We start from the raw sequence: 20,598 nt of genomic DNA, 5'->3' as shown, positions 1-20,598 counted from the left end.
ACAATTCCGCGCAGCTGAACGTCCACCTGGTGCCCAGGACTGCCCCGCCCCCATCCCACACACACTCCCCGGGCCGCACCTGCCCACTGCCTGGCCTGTCAGCTCAGACGCCCTTCGGGGGTCTTTTCCTTCCCCAGCAGACAGCGGGGGCAGCTGTGGGTGGGTACGGGGCCTGCCCGGCTGTGGCAGGGCACACACTCCCCGAAGCAGCCTGCCCCACGGCTCTGCTGGGTGCTGCCTCCGCCCAGGAGGCCCGAGCCTTTTGGCCAGGTGTCCTTGCGGCCTGAGCTCGAGCCGGCATAACGAGTGTGGGCATGAGAAAGGTCTTGTGGAGGTGAACTGTAACTTCTGGAGTCTAGGCATTTTTACAGAATTTCTGAGTAAATCCTTTGCATGGACACTGATATCATTGGGCTTTCACAGCTTGGCTGTGTTTTATCCTTCCTAAACTTTCTTTCAGCAAATATGCTGTTTCAGGGTTCTCTAGGGAGACAGAACCGACGGGTATATATTTGTGTATTTATTACAGGAATTAGCTCATACAACTGTGGGGATTGACAAGGCCAAATTCCATAGGGCATACCGCAGGTAGGGCCTCTGATAAAGGTTTTGATGAATTCCCCAGGAGAAGCTGGCTGGCTCAAGTAGAGACAGAAATTCTTCCTTCTGACTGCTGAATCTGCAGTTGTCCAAGGCCTCCAACTGACTGAAATTTCTCTCACTGCTGAAGGCAGTCTCCTTTGTTGATTGTAGATGCAATCAGTTTTAGATGCAACCAGCTGACTAATGACTTAAATCCAGGAAACACCCTCACAGTAACCATCAAGCCAGTGCTTGCTTGACCAGACAACTGGACATCACAGCCAGCCCAGGTGGCATGTGAGCTCAGCCATCAGATGTCCACTTCAAGGCTGTATCTTGAGGATGACTGTGTTTTGTTTGAAAGTTAAGTTATGCTGGTGACTATAAAGCCACAGGTGTTTGCAGGAACATCACCTAATGTGCTGAGCTCTATATTGGAAGGTGGTTTTGGGGATGCATTGGGTGGTGGGTGCTGTGGTAGGTGTGACCCCTGAGAAAAGGTCATGAGGATCAAGATGTCCCATGGAGGGGACACAGAGCCGCAGTGGGCCCCCTGCCCTACCCGTGGTGATGGCAGGCAGGAGCCACGTGCTACACCATTTGGTGTGTGGCTTCCATGTGCGCCCCCACAGTTGTGGCAGGATGGCGCCTGGACTCGTGCTCGGTGCGTCCCGTGTCCCGGGGGGAGCAGGAGCCAGAGCCCCAGGTCCCCCAACCAGACTGAGCAGTCCCACACCCCGGGGCGACAGCGTGCCCAGGACTCAGCGGCCCCTCCCTCAGCACCCCGTTCAGGGGGACCCACACCCCAGCTCCTCCTTCAGCCTCTGAGACCTCTTCTGCCCAACAGTTCAGAGCAGATGGAGAATGCAGACCACCCCTCCTGCACCCGCCCTCCATCCTCATCTCCCTGCGGAGTCAAGGACTCGTTCTCTGCACCTGTCAGGCCTGAGGCTAAGCAATTCCAGGGTGGACCTGCGCCCCGTTAAGAAGCAGGCACGCTGCTCTGCCGCAGGCGGAAGCTCCAGCAGCTGTCGGTGTGTCTGTCCTGCAGGGTGTGCCAGAGGACCTGCTGTTCTTCTACGAGCACCTCCGGAAGGGCGGCGGCGTCTGCAGAGTGGACCAGAGCCTCCTCCTCTACCGCTACCACCCACTTGCAGCCACACACTCCGTCCTCGAGTGAGTGGGCCGCCGAGGTGCAGACCCAGCCCGGAGTAGGCGGGCTCAGTGCCCGCGCGCGCCCGGCCCGGGAAGGGTGCAGAGCAGATGCAGGGCGTGGCGAGGCCCCATGGGGCACAGCGGGCTCTGGAGTCGAGGGTGGGGCCACCTGGTGGGGGCACCCAGCGCCTGCTCCCTCATTATCTAATTGAGGTGAAACGTAAGTAACCAGATGTAGCTGCTGTGCTTTGCTGCACCTGGCCTGGCTGTCTCTGAGTGCAGACGTGGGGAGCTCCGAGGGCCCTCTCTCTGCCTCCCCTCCCCACCCCACCCCAGCCCAGCCCCTGAGGGAGAGGCTGGTGGCATTTGGGACGGGCTCCGCTGCACCCCAGCTCTTGGTTGCGGCCAGGCCCGGCTGCCCACTCACTGTCCATCTTTTGTGGGCCTCAAAGCTGAGCCGCTGGGGCCCAGATGCTCCCGGGGCTGGTGGAAGAGGCAGGGCAGATGGGACGGGTGAGGGGAGGAAAGGGGGCGTATTTCCTTGATGTGAAATGTGTGTGTGTGTGTGTGTGTGTGTGTGTGTGTGTGTGTGGGCGTGCGCGCGCGCGCACGCGTGCGTTACATTTTGTTACAGCTGGACTAAATGCACTTTCCTTGCTGGGTGCACCCCCTGCCCTCCTGCTTTATCGCTGCTCATGGTTTGGGGATGTCCCCCCGTGTGGTGGAAGGCGGCACACCGGAGCTTGTCTCCTGTGGTGGAGTCCTCTGAATTTAAAGCGCTGGCCCAGAGAGATATGTTTGTGTTTCTGGGCATGGGGCTGACGTCTTGTCTTGCCCTTCGAGGCGTCAAGACTTGTTGGGAGGCTGGAGCTTCTCGAGTGGGAGACCCCCTTCCAAGAGTGACGCCCTCACGCCACGGGGCCCCCAGTGGGCCCAGCCGCGGCGTCCACGGAGCCCCAGTGGCCCTGGAGCGCCTGCACATGTGCTTTTCAACATTCAGCCCAGCTTTGTTTCGCAGGGTTAAGCAGAGGGACTTGTCTTCAGATTTTCCTGTCTTGTTAAACAGGATTTTGATTCAGTAGCTTGAGGGGAATATCAGTGGTCACGAGTTGTTCTCATGAGCCTCACTCAGCGTTGGTGTGTGCCAGTTGTCTACCGTAAAAACTACCAACGAAAAAAGCTGAGCAAAGTTAAAGGCCTTTGGGCGGGAAGACATGCCAGGCTGACAGCCTGGAAGACACAGGGTGGTTGCAGGCACTTGGTCCCCGTCTCACCCGCAGCCCAGCAGAGTCCTGGAGAAGGCCGAGCGGGTGGAGGTGACGCCGTCTCAGCAGCACGAGGAGACAGAGGTCACCCAGGACACATCAACAGTCATGAACAGAGTTTGAAGAATCACAGTTCTTAATTTTAAGGCTTACTTTAAAGTTAAAGCAATTAGGAAAATGTTAGTAATAGCATAAAGGTGGAAAAATAGATGGGTGAAACGATAGAGAATCCAGAAATAGATTCATGCTTATGCCGTCACTTGATTATCAAAAAATCTCCAAAGTCATTCAATGGAGAAAGGAAAATACTTCCAACAAACAGAACCCCTGGGCATCTATGTGGGGAAAGATGCATCTTCATTCCTACCAAACCGTACAGAAAAGGAGACTCAGGGTGGGTCTCAGCGCCCCCACCCCGCGGGACCCACCTGCTCCCTGGGCTCCCCGAGGGCCGCGCCGATGCCCTGCGTCCCCGGGGCTCCAGTGCGTGGCCACCTTTCTTAGCTGACCGGCCCTACGGTCAGGCGGTCGTAGTGGTCACTGGAGAAGCAGCCGCGGGGTTCTGTCCTGTTCTCTACTTTGCGGTGTCTCCTCGGCCCTTCCCGTGACAGCCACAGTGGGCCTGGGCACTGGGGTACCGAGGCCCGAATGGAGCCACCTCAGAGGACAGACAGGGTCTGTCCAGTCCGGGCTGCCGCTTGGCAGATGCCCCAGACCCTCACAGCACGGCCCCTGCTTGGGGACTCCTGCTTCTCTGGAGCTGTGGGTCCCTGGACTCTGCCCTGGGGGGAGGGCTGCCCACTGAGGAGACCCTGAATTCCTGCCTGGGGAGGGGCTGACCCTGACACCAGAGGTGTCCAGTTCTGCAGCATGGAAAAGACTGCCTTACACCACGCCCAGGTCATGCATCCCGAGAAATCCCTTCGTATGCTTCCGGGGTCTTCAGGACAAGGTGTCACGACTGGCCAAGGGCGAGAAAGACTGACAGATGCACCCTAGCGCAGAGAGGGTGCCTGCCCCACGCCAGTGGGCCAGGCGGCACTGAGGTCGCACCGTCGTCTGCCCCGGACGTCCAGGGCCTCCCTGGGGTCTGGCCGAGCCTCGGGCCTGCTCTGCCCCCCAGCGCCCCTGGACGCCAGTGCCCTCCTCACAGAGCCTGAGCTCAGATACAGGAGGGGCCCCCAGGGTGGGCTAGGCCCCCGGACGTCTGCCCCTCTGCTGCCGTCTCCACGTGCACCTCACCCACCCATCCTCCTTGTGGGGTCTTGCTCAGGCAGTGTTTGGCCGAGGGCTGTGCGGGGGTTGAAGGAGGGAACAGAGCCGGGCTCCGGGCTGTGGCACGCATGGCCTTGGGCTGAAGCCCTGGTGGCTGCTGGGCGCCGAAGCCCGTCCACCCACGCTCTCTTCTCCCCCACCTGCAGGGCCACCATCTGGGCGCGCCGCGTCCACTTCCTGGAGGAGAGGGTCCTCGCGCACTGGACGGCCTTCACCATCTGGAACGCCGGCCGGCAGGGGCGCCGGCTCTACCGCAGCCTGGGGGCCGCCAGCCGGGGCAAGGTGCGCCCCACGCCGCCCCGCCCCCTGAGCGCCCACCCCAGCCCCGGGTCCCCACGAGCCCTGACGGAGCCCCCAGCACAGGGAGGGCCCAGAGGCAGCCACTGGGACCTGAGTCCACGAGGGGCCTCGGGGGAGCAGGGGGAGTGGGATGCTGGAGTGACCACAGGGTGATGGAGCAACCGCTGACCACACGGGGAGGAGTAAGAAACCCACAGAAAACATCTGCCCGGAGCGGGTTTCGAGAAGGACAAGACAGGCTTAGGGAGCTCAGGCGACAACTAAACGTCAGGATCGCAGGGGTGGGGGCGGCGGCTGAGGTAAAGAGACCCCCCAGGGACGGGTCCCTGGGCTGAAGTGCTGACAACTGAGGGCCCTGTGCCCCGAGACGGCTCCAGCAGTATCTCCCTCCCTGCGGGGCTCCCGGGTCCCCAGGGCTTCTCCCTGCACGCGGGACTCGTCGAGCCTGGGTCCTGGTGTCTGCTCTCCCCCAGGTGGCCGCGTTCTGTGATGTGGACGAGAACAAGATCAGGAAGGGTTTCTACTGCTACGAGGACTCCGAGGTGCCTCCCGGTCCTCCCCACATGCTCAGCCTGGCATCCCCAGGACCCCTGGGAGGCTCCTAGGTGTCCTGAGAGTCTGGGCTTCCCTAGCTGCCCCTTCTCCCCCACCTAACACCCCCGCCCAGGTGTCCACACAGCCAGCTCAGGGTGGGGTCACCACCAGCCTCTTGTTTCTGGATAACAAACAAATTCCCCAGGAGCGGCCGAAGCCCCGGGTTCCAATCCTGCACTTCCAAGCCGCCAAGCCGCCCTTCATCCTCTGCGTGAAGCTGGTGAGTGTCCCGGGGGGGGCGGCCACGGCACTCGGTGTGCACCCCCTTAGGCAGCCCTTCTCTGCCCACGAGGCATGCCCCAAGGTGGGGTGTGCCCAGGCCCCCCCAAAGACCAGACAGCCTCGAGGCTCATCCCACCCTTCAGAGCAGAGCTCCTTGCAGCCTTTGGGCATTTTAAGTGGTTTCTGTTGTAGGCTTAGCATCCCTGCGGCCCCCCGCACACCCCCAGCATTTCCCACATCCTTCTAAGATGCTCAGTGCCCACGAGGCAGGTCTGGCCACCCCCCACCCCCCCACCCCTGCACTGGGCTTTGCTCCTGCTCCCTGGGCCTCCCTCTGTTGTGCTGTAGCAGGCAGCAGTGCTGTTGGGGGTCGGCCCCCTGCCCACCAGTGGAACCCCCAGCACTGGGCTGCTAGTTCGGCCCCTGCCTTGGGGATTTGCAGCCACACAGGGACACCCTCGTGCCTTGGATGGGAGTCTGGGGAGGGGCCAAGCCTGCGCTGTCCACCCTATGCGGTCTCTTTTCCTTCCCCGTCTGTGGGGGTGGGGGGCGGGGAGGGAGGGCAGCAGCCTTCCAAGGGGCCTGGCGGCCAGGAGGACACTGTGTCCACCGGGCTGGCTGCCAAGCCCTCCGGCCCCTGACCTGCGGCCCCTCCCCCAGGACCTCACGGGGGGTGTGTTCGAGAACAACCTGAGGTCGCTGCACCTACGGGAGGGCCGGGACTTCGTTCACTTCAGCTGACAGGTCCCAGCCGCCACTCCAGGTGTGCACGGCCCCAGGGCACACACAGCCCCCAGGGCGAGAGCACACGACTGTGTGGAGCGCCGGGCCTGGCCTGTCACCCCATCCTTACCAGCACGAGTGCAGCCACCGTGACGTCAGGGTCAACAGAGAGGAGGGGGCCTCATCTCCCCCCCCAGGGCGTGCAAGCAGGTGCAGGTCCACGCCTCGCGTCCAGCCACGGCCTGGCTGGGAAGCATGGCTGCAGGAAGCTGCACAGGCTGCTGACATCACCTGCGGGCCAAGTGCACCTTCGCCCACAAGCTGCCAGATGCCAGGGACTCCGCCGAGCCTTGGCGTCCGCTTCTGTGGCCTGAACCAGGGGCTTCTGGGAGCACTGACAGGACGCCTTGTGCTCCTCCCCCTCTTGACAGACGTTGGGGTCGTTTCCAGTTCTCGGCTATTAGAAATAAAGCTCCGCGATACTCAGTCCAAGTGTGACTTCATCACTCCTGAGTAAAAACCTGGCGGTAGAATTCCTGGGGAGTCAGGTGGGCACCGGTCCAGCTGTACAAGGAGGCCCCCAGGCAGTGGGGGCAGGCGTGGTGGCCCCCTCGGGGCACAAGGTGAGTCCGTGCACTTCCACGAGCTCGTGGGTTGCTCCAGCGTCTTCCTTTTGAAGTGGTCATCTCTTGCCCATTTGTGTTCTAATGCTTCATTTTGAAATAACTTTGAATTTACAAAGAAGTTGTGAGGTTATCACAACAAAACCCTCCTCTACCATTACTCACACCCGCCCTGTGTTTACTCCTCAGAGTGTGTGCACACACCTGTCCCTTCCCAGGGCCAGCGTGCTGTGGCCACAACACGGCCGCCCCAGGCCCGGTAAACCCGCCGGGTCGGGACAGGCTGACCCGCCACAGGCCTTTGGTGAGCAGGTGACCCACCCGCGGGGTCTCGGGGCTCACCGGGCACGGGAGGCTGCCGGTTGCGCTTGGCCGCCTTTGAACCGGTTTGTCGTTTGCTAACTGATTTGTAAAAATTCATTATATATTTGGATACGAGTCCTTCACCAGGGTTAAGTGTATCGTGCTTATTTGATCCCAGTCTGTGGCTTACCCTTTCACTTTCTTAATGGTTGTTTTTCTTTTAAAGTAAAAGCTTGTAGTTTTGATGAAGCCTGATTTATTAAATTTTTTCTTACACTCAGTTTCTGTCCTGCCAAAGACACTGTCACCTACTGCAATGTCACAAAGACTTCTCTATGGCTTCCTTCACAGGTTTTAGTTTTGGCTCTCACACTCAAGTGTGATTCATCTCAAACCAGATTTTGAGAAGAGTGTAGGTCCAGACTCAGATTTTCCCTGCGGCGGTGCCTTGTGGAGAAGACATCCTGGGCCACTGGGCTCTCTCTCGTTCCCTGTCCTGTCTGTCCCTCTGCTGGCACCACAGTCTCGGTCATTGAAGCAACATCAGTCGAGTTTTCCAATCCATGAGTGATGTATTTCTTCATTTATTTAGTTCTTCTTTGAATTCTTTCATCAGCAGTGTTTTAGCGTATGAGTCTTGTGTGCACTGTTTACCCTGTCTTCTCCCGGCTGTCTGCTGAGCAGGGAGCATGTGTGGGACTTCCAGGCATGACCCATCCCTCCACAGACACCAGCTTCTGAGGTCAGGGCTCCTGCTACAGGGTGTGACGGGATCTGGGGCCAGCAGGAGACTCTGCTGACCTTTCTCGTCTAAGATGGGAAACTGACCAACTTATTTCAGGAGGTAGCATTTTCTAAGGACTGAGTGAAATAAAGGTTTATCTATAACGTTATAAAACTCACAAACATGATGCAAGGCTTTCTCCACTGGGGGGTTTAAAGGTTGTCAGAGTCTAGCACAAAGGGTGAAGTCCACTAGCCAGTGTCCTGAGGCCGAGCTCTCCGAAGCACCAGGCCTGACAGCCGTCCTCCTGGCCTCAACCCCCTCCGCCCTGTCCCGGCAGCACCCAGACCACCCTCAGCACCCCCACAGACGGCGGAGCAGGGGTGGGGCTGTCTTGGGCCCTGCACGGACACCAGCCTTGCTTCCGGGCACACTGGGGCCAGGTGGAGCTGGGACCCTCCACACCCATAAGTGTCCTGAGCTGCCCCAGGGCCACCAAAGAAACGAAGGGCAGGTGAACTTACGATTCAGGCTTCTTCCTTCCTGCAGGATTAGCGCAGACCAGCACGAGGTCAGCACAGCAGCTGCTCTTGCTCAGGAACCAGAGTTTATGTGTTGGCCAAATAAGAAAAAGGCTCACGAGGCAACCATGGCACTTGCCACGTTCTCTCCAGAGGACCGGCGTCCTGGGAGAAGCCATGCTGAGTTTTCAGTCTTCTCTGCAGCAGATACACAGTTACCCTGCCTTTTCAACCGGGGTTCTCGAGTTTTGGTCATGGCAAGTCTCCCTCAGGTGATTCGGAGCTTGTTTGATGTAATGGCCTTTTCTGGTTTGTGTAAGTAATTGATGTGGGAAGTTGTAAGAGGCAGGTGCCACGTGCAGACGTGTGTATTTCTGAGCTTAAATGGGGCAGGGGTTAAAGCTGTCCCCAAGCTGCACAATGGGTCCAGAACATGCTTCTACACCCCCTACCCCCAGTATTCGACTTTCATCTAACACAGACGTGCGTGTCAGCAGTTAAGATGGGGTGGGGTAGGGGAACAGCCCTGCCCTGCCCAATCCCTGCAAGGCCCTGGCTGCCCCCAGGGGAGGGGTCCTCCCTCCACCCTGGCCTCAGCACATCGACGCCAGAGACGGCACACACGCACACAGCTCGGAGCATGATTTAATGGGAGGCACATTCACAGCCTCAAGTGCGGGAGCAGCATGAAAAGAGCTTCCACGCTGGCTAAAAACCCCAAAGCCTGGCACCGGCCACTCTCCAGCCAGAGGCACTAGACCCCCAGCCTGGCTGCATGTCCGTTGGGTCTGACGTCCCTTCCTCAGGAGCAGACACGCGTGCTCCTCATGCATCAGTAGGATCCCCATGGCATCGGCTACTCGGTCAGCAGGGCCTGGGCTGTGGAAGAGACGGGAGAGTCAGGGCCACTCAGGACTGTTCCCACATGGTCCCTGCGGTGGGGCCCAAGCCCTCTTTGGACCCCAATAAACATCTGGGTTCCTAGCAGGAAACTGCCTTTTGTGACCATCTGCCTGGGGAATCCTGGTAAACAGGGTAGAAGGCACCAGCTGTTGGTGGAGCTGCAGTATGCAGGCCTCGTCGCGCTGCATTCTCTAACTTAATGCATGTAAATGTGAAAGACATTTTATCCGGGCCTCCAAGGAAGTGGGGGACCCACACTCCCTCCCTTGCCTGGTCAGTCCGGGAGCTGCCCAGGCCAGTGCCCACCACTGCCTCTGATTCTGGACGTGGGTCCTGGGAGGAGAGGCAGACAGTGCAGCACAGGGCAGGGAGACAAGGAGAGTGTGAGGGAAGAAAATCATCCCAGAAATGAGGATGGAATTACAAAGGTCTGAAGGAGAATGGATGGAAAAGGAAACTTATGAGGCACACTGGAGAAGGGCAAAAACACAACCAAGAAATAAGTGAACAAAAAGGAGGCAGAAAAGAAGTAAAGGAAGAACTGAAAGAAAGTGGTTGAAAAAGAAGAAAGGCCAAGAGAAGCTGGCAAAGAGGAAATGAAATGCTTCAGCACTTCTAGTGTCCAGGGGTGACCTGGGGGTCAGGGGTGCGGTGTGGAAGTGCCCGTGGTCTAGCTGCAGGAGAAAAGCAGTCACTAGAAGAACAATAGGACAAAGTGTATTAACAGAAAGGCAGTGAAATGATGGTAGACGAAGCCCAACTAAATCAGTAATGACACACTAAATATAAATGGAAAAAAACACCCCAATGAATAATGTACTACTTATGAGACTCACTGTAATGTGTGTTGGAGAAGCATATCTAGTAAAGAGTAAAACAATACAAAAAGATAAACTATACAAACATTCATAAAAAAAACCCACAAAACTTCCACTGGCGTCCCACGGAGCAGCCTTCCAGATGAGAAGCATCATAAGTGAAGAACAACAATTCAAAACAACAGTCTACCCACCAGACGTCAGACCTGAAGCACACAGGCTCCAGAGCACTTCAAAGTGTGTCAAGAGACTGACAAAACTAAAAAGATAAACTGAGAAACCATTTCATAGTTGGAGACTGCAACACAACTCTCTCAGCAGCTGACAGAATAAATAAGACAAAACACAACTGGGAAGTTTTCCCTAACCACACGCTCCAGCACAGAAAGAGCTTTAAGTCAGTAGTCCCAACCACACAACCCAATAAGCTGGACACGTTTTTTGATTTTTTTCATGGACCCATCAGAAAACTGAGCTCACCAAACCAAATCTGTAGAGAAGCCGAGATCCACTTCTCGGAAGCAGAAGCTGCTGGAGCCTTAGACCAGAGGGCACCCCAAGATGCACTCTGATGAACTGCTGGAGGCCGAGCATGCGGGACCAGTGGGAGCCTCACACCTACACTGCTTCCCTCCAGAATTCCACCAGGCTCCTGCAGGGCAGATCCAGAAAAGCCTCCCCCCACCCTGTGGTCTGACAGGGGAAAGGAAGCCATGATGAAACCCTGCTCTCCAGGGGAAAGGACACTGCCACATGCCTTCCCACGCCTGCCCCCAGCAGCCTTCCCTTCTCACCTGTGGTGGGAAAAAACAGCTGCAGGGCTGTAGCTGTGCAGAGTAGAAACGGAGGTTAATCAACACCATATATCGGCCCCACCCCACACCCACGGGGGCCCAGTGTAATAACGGAGGGTTACAGCCGCAAGAGGAGCACTCAGGGAACCTTGCCGTCAAGAGGGGAGACAAAACAAGGACATTACGGGAATCTGAAACTGCTGGAGCAACTGCCACAACAAACTCAGACCAACCCCTAAGCAGATTAACTAGAACCTCAGCTAAAATTACAACATATGCCAGAAGGCAAGAAAAGCAGTCTGAAGAGACAACATCAGAACGAGACACAGGTACAGCAGAGCTGCAGGAATTACCAGACCAGAAATTTGAGGTATGATTCTATCCTGAGGGTGCTAGTGGAAGAGTGGACCACACACCCAAACAGATGGGTGATGTAAGAAACCCATAGAAAGAATCCAAAGGAAAAACACTGCGACAGAAATGAAGAGTGCTTTTGATGGATTCATCTGTAGAGAGGGCACAGGAAAGAATCAGCAAACTTGGAAAGGGGTCAGTAGAAACTTCCCAGATGCAAAGGGAAAAAAGAATGGAAAAAAAAAAACAACATCTAAGAACTTCTGGACAAATCAAAACATACAACGCATGTGTAAGGGGAATAACAGGAGAAAAAGAAAGCTGAACAGAAGACTATACTAGTTTTCTACGCTCCTGTAAAAAATTGTCACGCCAACTTCATGGCCTAAAGAATGCAAATTTATCATCTTATAGTTCTGGAAGTCCAAAATCCGACAAGGGCTAAAATCCAGCTAAGATCGAGTGGACAGTAGTAGGCTGTGTGCTCTGGGGGGAGAACCCAAGTACTGCCCTTCAGGTTGGCTGAATTCGTTTACGTGCTGGCTGGAAGCTGAGGGCTGCCCCAACTCAAGAGGCTGCTGGCACCAGGGGACCTGTACCCCAGAGCCTTCCGTCTTCAAAGCCTGAAACAGCAGGTGGAACCTCCATTGTGTCTTTTCCAGTGGTAAAGGTTCTCCACCTTCAGGGACTTGTGTGATTAGATCCACCCTGGAGAAACCAGGAAAGCTCCTCCATCTTAAGGTACAGACCTTTAATCCGACTTGTAAAGCCCCTTCTGCTATGTGAGACAACATAGTCACAGGGCCTGGAGATTACAGGGTTCATATATTTGGGGGGCAATTATGTCTGCAACAGTAATGACTGAGAACTTTCCAAAATTAATGACTCATGCAAACCACAAATCCAGAAAGCTCAGAAAGCACCAAGCAGGGTAAGCACCCCCAAAACCACACCTATGCATGCCATATCCAAACTGCAGCAAACCAAAATCAGAGAAAATCTTGCAAGAAGCCAGAGGGAAACAAACACTTATAGAGGAAAAGGAGAGGAACCACAATAATCTTCTAATCAGAAACCATACGAGCAAAAAGAGAACAGAGTGAAATTTTTTTTGGAGTGAAATTTTTAAGTGTTGGGACAAAATCCCCCAACAAACTAGAATTATATATCCAGTGGAATTATCCCTCAAAAGTAAAGGAGAAATAATGAATTTTTCAAAAAAACTATAAACAAAGGAATTCATCTCTGTAAGACATATTAAAAATAAGTTTTCAAACAGAGAACAAAAAACAAACACACACAAAATAAGTTTTTCACTTTTGTGCATCAAAGGACTGTGTCAGGAAAGTAAAAAGGCAGCCTATTCGATGGGAGAATATATTTGGAAAGCACATTTCAGATAAGGGTACAGTTAATATCCAGAATATATAAAGAGATCCTACAATTCAACATCAAAAAGACAAACAACCCAATTAAAAAATGGGCAAAAGACATGAACAGACACTTCTCAGAAGAGGAAATACAAATGGCCAAAAGGCACATGAAAAGATGCTCAGCTTCACTGGCTATTAGGAAAATGCAAATCAAAACCACAATGAGATATCATCTCACACCCACTAGAACAGCCCCATTATCAATAAAACAGAAAACGACAAGTGCTGGAGAGGATGTGGAGAAAGAGGCACACTTATGCACTGCTAGTGGGAATATCAAATGGTACAACCGCTGTAGAAGGCAGTGTGGCATTTGTGGCAGTTAGATTCAGTTGTCAACTTGGCCAGGTGAAGGTACGTAGTTCTGTTGCTGTGGACGTGAGCCAATGGTACCTGAACCTCATCTGTTGCTGATTATACCTGCAGTCAGCTAGGAGGCATGCCTGCTGCAATGAAGTTTGATTTATTTGGCTGGTGCTTAAATGAGAGACTCAACGCAGCACAGCCCAAGCTGCTCAGCTACCTCATCTCAGCACTCGCAGCTCAGCCCAGGCCTTTGGAGATGCAGAAAGGAATCACCCCAAGGACAGTTGTTGGAACCCAGAGGCCTAGAGAGAAGGCCAGCAGAGACCACCCTGGGCCTTCCCATGTAAGAAAGAACCTCAGTTGAAAGTTAGCTGCCTTTCCTCTGAAGAACTAATGAAATAAATCCCCTTTTATTAAAAGCCAATCTGTCTCTGGTGTGTTGCATTCCAGCAGCTAGCAAACTAGAACAGCGGTTCCTCAGGAAGCTAAATACAGAATTGCCATACAACCCGCCAATACCATTGCTAGGTATATATTCTGAGGACCCAATGGCAAGGACACAAATGGACATTTGCAACACCAATGTTTATAGCAGCACTATTTATGACTGCAAGAGATGGAAACAGCCCAAATGTCCATCATTGAATGAGTGGCTAAACAAGCTGTGGTATATACATACAATGAATTACTATGCAGCTGTAAGACAGAATAAAGTCATGAAGTATGTAACAATGTGGATGGACCTAATTTCACTTATGCTGAGTGAAATTAACCAGAAATAAAAAGACAAATAATATATGATCTCACTAATGTGAACGAACATTAATGAGCAAACTGAGAGTTAAAGTTAAGAACACAGGCTATCAGGAGATAGAAAGAGGGTAGAGATCGGGCATTTGATGCTAAAGGAATACAAAATGTGCAACAGGTCTGACAGTTAAAATTCAGAAATGGGTATCACAATACTATCTGATGTTAGCACAAAATGTGGTCCGCTAAACGAAGCTGAATGTGAGTATGATAGAGGGAGAAGAGCTGGGGGCACATATGAAACCAGAAGGAAAGACAGAGAATAAAGACTGAGATGGTATAACTTAGGAGTGCCTAGAGTGGACAATGACGGTGATTAAATCACTAAATTATTGATTAAATACATGAAGGAGAACAAATTAATGTAAACAGTGCAAGATGTTGAAAATGGGAATGGTATACACGGAAAAAATATAATCGGTGCAAATGAAGGTCTATAGTTACCACTTAACACTGTAATATGCTTCCATTAATTCTATGCCAAAATTAAATGTCAGTAAGAGGGAGACAGAAGGGAGAGGTATGGGATTCTTGGTGGTGTTGATGTTTCTCCTTTCATTTTTAAATTTTCTTCCTTCATTTTTCCTTATTCTTTCTTCGTAGAAGAAATGGAAATGTCCTCATATAGATGGTGGTGATGAATGCATATCTATGTGATTATACTGGGAACCACTGATGGTTTACTTAGAATGGATAACATGGTGTGTGAATAAAACTTTTAAAAAAATAAACAGGGTGGGCCACGGTAGCTCAGCAGGCAGAATTCTCACCTGCCATGTCAGAGACCCGGGTTCAATTCCTGGTGCCTGCCTATGCAAAAATAACAATAATAAATAAACACAAGGATACAAGTGCTGGAGAAAACATGGAGAAAGAGATGCAGTATTGACTGTTGGTGGGGAAACTGAGAGGTGCAGCCCCTTGGAGGTCTGTGTGGTGACCCACAGGATGCTAGGGGTGGGGTTGCCATAAGATCCTGCACCCGCTGCTAGGTACATACCTGGAGTAACTGAGAGTGGGGACATGAATGGACATCTGTACACTGGTGTTTATGGTGGCAGTGTTCTCTATTTAAAATGGATAGAGGTAGCCTAAGGGTACATCGATTGATGAATGGAAGGGCAAACTGTGGTGTTTACATACAACAGAAGACTAAGTAGCTGCAAGAAGGAATGAAGTTGTGAGGCGTCAACTAGATGCCTGAACCTTGAGGACAGAATCTTGAGTAAAATAAGCCAGAAACAAAGACAAATACTAGAACGGCTCACTAATATGAACTAACTGTAATGGGCAAACTCAGAATTGAACTTGAGGCATAGGTTATCAGATGAAATTTAAATGTCAAGGTTTACACTGTAAACTCTCACAACAGTCACATCTATTCCTGAGTTGTAGCGGCTATTTCTAAATTCTGAGACGAACTATTTGTATATAACCTGGTCATTCCCCTGGAACTTCGGGTGTCTGTGACACCTGAGACTCAGTTCAACAGCTGTGAAAATCAGTATTACCCCATATAGCAACTGTTTAAAAAGATGAAAAAGAGATCAGACTTCAAGTAGAGACATGAATGTAGTTGATCTGGTTAGGGCTAACAGTAAATCAGAATACAGGATAAAGGATGATACTGACTGTATATTAAAACTTCAACTTCTGGGCTGAGTGGTGCCCCTTCTCTTGCAGGTTCCCACTTCCCTCCCCATCTCCCACTCAGGCTTACCCCTTGCAAATTCCCTCCTGCGGGCCCCCAACCATGAGACTGCTCCCAGAACAGCTACTAGGGGAGTAGAAACGATACAGAACAGCTCCTGGAGCCACGACAGAGATCAAAAAGACAGCGTACCCCATCCTGGAACGGCTGACTGGCTGGGAGAACCCGTTCCAGTGAGATCGTCGAGGGGCGCGGGCTTCCCGGGGAGGGCGGCAAGCAGCCAGAGACCCTCCCCTCCTCCTTCCCGAGCCAGCTGGCAGAATTGGGCAGGCGGTCCCCTCAAGCCGCGGCGGCTGGCGCCCCCACCACGCGCGCCCCCCCGGACCAAATGAGAGAATCCCCAGGCCGCGGAGAACAGTGACCTGGGGGGTCCCTTCCAAACACGATTCCCCGGTCCGGCTGGGAACGGTGCACTCTCCCGGGCCACGGTGGCTGGCGCCCTCCCGCCATGCCTGGCGCCCCGGGCTGACTAGGAAATTCGGACGGGCGCTCTCCCAGGCTGCGGTGGCCAGCGACCCTCCCCGCGTTCAGACCCCCGGGCCGGCTGGCACTCTTCCAAGCCACTTCGGCTGGCGAACCTCCCCCACGGCGAGAGTTTTCCAAAGTTAAAGGACCCACAGCACCTTTTACTGGTGGGACCCACAGACAAACGTGTGCCACGCGTGCCACCTACTGGGCAGGATAAGAAAAACAGAACCCAGAGATTTCACAGAAAAATCTTTCAACCTGTGGGGTCCAACACCCAGGGAAATCTGACTAAATGCCCAGACGCCAGCAGAAGATAACGGACCATGCTCAGAAAATTGAAAATATGGCCCAGTCAAAGGAACAAACCAATAGTTCAAATGAGATAGAGGAGCTGAGACAACTAATGCTGAATATACGAACAGAAATGGAAAACCTCTTCAAAATGAAATCGATAAATTGAGGGAGGACATGAAGAAGACATGGGCTGAACAAAAAGAAGAAACAGAAAAATTGAAAAAACAAATCACAGAGCTTATGGAAGTGAAGGATAAAGTAGAAAAGATGGAAAAAACAATGGATACCTACAATGATAGATTCAAAGAGACAGAAGATAGAATTAGTGATTTGGAGGATGGAACATCTGAATTCCAAAAAGAAACAGAAACTATCGGGAAAAGAATGGAAAAATTTGAACAGGGTATCAGGGAACTCAAGGACAATATGAACCGCACAAATATACGTGTTGTGGGTGTCCCAGAAGGAGAAGAGAAGGGAAAAGGAGGAGAAAAACTAATGGAAGAAATTATCACTGAAAATTTCCCAACTCTTATGAAAGAACTAAAATTACAGATACAAGAAGTGCAGCACACCCCAAAGAGATTAGACCCAAATAGGCGTTCTCTAAGACACTTACTAGTTAGGATGTCAGAGGTCAAAGAGAAAGAGAGGATCTTGAAAGCAGCAAGAGAAAAACAATCCATCACATACAAGGGAAACCCAATAAGACTATGTGTAGATTTCTCAGCAGAAACCTAGAAGACAGCTAGAACCTGGAAGCTAGAAGACAGTGGGATGATATATTTAAATTACTAAAAGAGAAAAACTGCCAACCAAGACTCCTATATCCAGCAAAATTGTCCTTCAGAAATGAGGGAGAAATTAAAACATTCTCAGACAAAAAGTCACTGAGAGAATTTGTGACCAAGAGACCAGCTCTGCAAGAAATACTAAAGGGAGCACTAGACTCAGATACAAAAAGACAGAAGAGAGAGGTATGGAGAAGAGTGTAGAAAGAAGGAAAATCAGATATGATATATATAATACAAAAGGCAAAATGGTAGAGGAAAATATTATCCAAACAGTAATAACACTAAATGTCAATGGACTGAATTCCCCAATCAAAAGACACAGACTGGCAGAATGGATTAAAAAGCAGGATCCTTCTATATGCTGTCTACAGGAAACACATCTTAGACCCAAAGATAAACATAGGTTGAAAGTGAAAGGTTGGGAAAAGATATTTCATGCAAATAACAACCAGAAAAGAGCAGGAGTGGCTATACTAATATCCAACAAATTAGACTTCAAATGTAAAACAGTTAAAAGAGACAAAGAAGGACACTATATACTAATAAAAGGAACAATTAAACAAGAAGACATAACAATCATAAATATTTACGCACCGAACCAGAATGCCCCAAATTCCGTGAGGAATACACTGCAAACACTGAAAAGGGAAATAAACACACATACCATGATAGTTGGAGACTTCAATTCACCAATCTCATCAATGGACAGAACATCTAGACAGAGGATCAATAAAGAAATAGAGAATCTGAATATTACAATAAATGAGCTAGACTTAACAGACATTTATAGGACATTACATTCCACAACAGCAGGATACACCTTTTTCTCAAGTGCTCATGGATCATTCTCAGAGATAGACCATATGCTGGGTCACAAAGCAAGTCTTAAAAAATTTAAAAAGATTGAAATCATACACAACACTTTCTCGGATCATAAAGGAATGAAGTTGGAAATCAATAATAGGCGGAGTGCCAGAAAATTCACAAATATGTGGAGGTTCAACAACACACTCTTAAACAACGAGTGGGTCAAAGAAGAAATTGCAAGAGAAATTAGTAAATACTTCGAGGTGAATGAAAATGAAAACACAACATATCAAAACTTATGGGACGCAGCAAAGGCAGTGCTAAAGGGAAATTTATTGCCCTAAATGCCTATATCAGAAAAGAAGAAAAGGCAAAAATGCAGGAATTAACTGTCCACTTGGAAGAACTGGAGAAAGAACAGTAAACTAATCCCAAAGCAAGCAAAAGGAAAGAAATAACAAAGATTAGAGCAGAAATAAATGAAATTGAAAACATGAAAACAATAGAGAAAATCAATAAGACCAGAAGTTGGTTCTATGGGAAAATCAATAAGATTGATGGGCCCTTAGCAAGATTGACAAAAAGAAGAAGAGAGAGGATGCAAATAAATAAGATCAGAAATGGAAGAGGAGACATAACTACTGACCTCACAGAATTAAAGGAGGTAATAACAGGATACTATGAACAACTTTACGCTAATAAATACAACAATTTAGAGGAAATGGACGGGTTCCTGGAAAGACATGAACAACCAACTTTGACTCAAGAAGACATAGATGACCTCAACAAACCAATCACAAGTAAAGAAATTGAATTAGTCATTCAAAAGCTTCCTAAAAAGAAAAGTCCAGGACCAGACGGCTTCACATGTGAATTCTATCAAACATTCCAGAAAGAATTAGTACCAACTCTCCTCAAACTCTTCAAAACAATTGAAGTGGAAGGAAAACTACCTAATTCATTCTATGAAGCCAACATCACCCTCATACCAAAACCAGGCAAAGATATTACAAAAAAAGAAAACTACAGACCAATCTCTCTAATGAATATAGATGCAAAAATCCTCAATAAAATTCTAGTAAATCGTATCCAACAACACATTAAAAGAATTATACATCATGACCAAGTAGGATTCATCCCAGGTATGCAAGGATGGTTCAACATAAGAAAATCAATTAATGTAATACACCATATCAACAAATCAAAGCAGAAAAATCACATGATCATCTCAATTGATGCAGAGAAGGCATTTGACAAGATTCAACATTCTTTCCTGTTGAAAACACTTCAAAAGATAGGAATACAAGGGAACTTCCTTAAAATGACAGAGGGAATATATGAAAAACCCACAGTTAATATCATCCTCAATGGGGAAAAAATTGAAAACTTTCCCCCTAAGATCAGGAACAAGACAAGGATGTCCACTATCATCACTATTATTGAACATTGTGTTGGAGGTTCTAGCCAGAGCAATTAGACAAGAAAAAGAAATACAAGGCATCAAAATTGGAAAGGAAGAAGTAAAACTATCACTGTTTGCAGATGATATGATACTATACGTCGAAAACCCAGAAAAATCCACAACAAAACTACTAGAGCTAATAAATGAGTACAGCAAAGTAGCAGGTTACAAGATCAACATTCAAAAATCTGTAGCATTTCTATACACTAGTAATGAACAAGCTGAGGGGGAAATCAAGAAACGAATCCCATTTACAATTGCAACTAAAAGAATGAAATACCTAGGAATAAATTTAACTAAAGAGACAAAAAACATATATAAAGAAAACTACAAAAAACTGTTAAATCACAGAAGACCTAAATAGCTGGAAGGGCATACCGTGTTCATGGATTGGAAGACTAAATATAGTTAAGATGTCAATCCTACCTAAATTGATTTACAGATTCAATGCAATACCAATCAAAATCCCAACAACTTATTTTACAGAAATAGAAAAACCAATAAGCAAATTTATCTGGAAGGGCAGGGTGCCCCGAATTGCTAAAAACATCTTGAGGAAAAAAAACGAAGCTGGAGGTCTCGCACTGCCTGACTTTAAGGCATATTATTGAAGCCACAGTGGTCAAAACAGCATGGTATTGGCATAAAGATAGATATATCGACCAATGGAATCGAATAGAGTGCTCAGATATAGACCCTCTCATCTATGGACATTTGATCTTTGATAAGGCAGTCAAGCCAACTCACCTGGGACAGAACAGTCTCTTCAATAAATGGTGCCTAGAGAACTGGATATCCATATGCAAAAGAATGAAAGAAGACCCATCTCTCACACCCTATACAAAAGTTAACTCAAAATGGATCAAAGATCTAAACATTAGGTCCAAGACCATAAAACAGCTAGAGGAAAATGTAGGGAGATATCTTATGAAACTTACAATTGGAGGCGGTTTTATGGACCTTAAACCTAAAGCAAGAGCACTGAAGAAGGAAATAAATAAATGGGAGCTCCTCAAAATTAAACACTTTTGTGCATCAAAGAACTTCATCAAGAAAGTAGAAAGACAGCCTACACAATGGGAGACAATATTTGGAAACGACATATGAAATAAAGGTCTAGTATCCAGAATTTATAAAGAGATTGTTCAACTCAACAACAAAAAGACAGCCAACCCAATTACAAAATGGGAAAAAGACGTGAACAGACACCTACCAGAAGAGGAAATACAAATGGCCAAAAGGCACATGAAGAGATGCTCAATGTCCCTGGCCATTAGAGAAATGCAAATCAAAACCACAATGAGATATCATCTCACACCCACCAGAATGGCCATTATCAACAAAACAGAAAATGACA

At 49.8% G+C, this 20,598-nt stretch overlaps 2 protein-coding genes across 4 annotated transcripts in view; one reads left to right on the top strand and one right to left on the bottom strand.

Moving 5' to 3' along the window:
- Nucleotides 1-6,603, top strand: part of QTGAL (queuosine-tRNA galactosyltransferase) — a 253,960-nt gene extending 247,357 nt beyond the window's left edge. Inside the window, exons 8-12 of the mRNA XM_077166314.1 lie at nucleotides 1,634-1,758; nucleotides 4,424-4,559; nucleotides 5,051-5,119; nucleotides 5,317-5,391; nucleotides 6,054-6,603. Coding sequence (XP_077022429.1) covers nucleotides 1,634-1,758; nucleotides 4,424-4,559; nucleotides 5,051-5,119; nucleotides 5,317-5,391; nucleotides 6,054-6,134 — 486 coding nt within the window. The 3' untranslated portion in view covers nucleotides 6,135-6,603. The remainder of the gene's footprint in view (nucleotides 1-1,633; nucleotides 1,759-4,423; nucleotides 4,560-5,050; nucleotides 5,120-5,316; nucleotides 5,392-6,053) is intronic.
- Nucleotides 6,604-8,916: 2,313 nt separating this feature from the next.
- The window catches only part of TBCD (tubulin folding cofactor D), a 251,762-nt gene continuing 240,080 nt past the window's right edge, over nucleotides 8,917-20,598 (bottom strand). For all 3 annotated transcript variants that reach the window (XM_077166310.1, XM_077166311.1, XM_077166312.1), the window contains one exon: nucleotides 8,917-9,166. In XM_077166310.1, coding sequence (XP_077022425.1) covers nucleotides 9,152-9,166 — 15 coding nt within the window. In that variant the 3' untranslated portion in view covers nucleotides 8,917-9,151. The remainder of the gene's footprint in view (nucleotides 9,167-20,598) is intronic.

This window comes from Tamandua tetradactyla, chromosome 6, assembly GCF_023851605.1.
Source record: "Tamandua tetradactyla isolate mTamTet1 chromosome 6, mTamTet1.pri, whole genome shotgun sequence".
Taxonomy (NCBI): domain Eukaryota; kingdom Metazoa; phylum Chordata; class Mammalia; order Pilosa; family Myrmecophagidae; genus Tamandua; species Tamandua tetradactyla.
The sequence above is the reverse complement of the archived record's forward strand: the minus strand, read 5'-3'. Positions and strand labels throughout refer to the sequence as shown.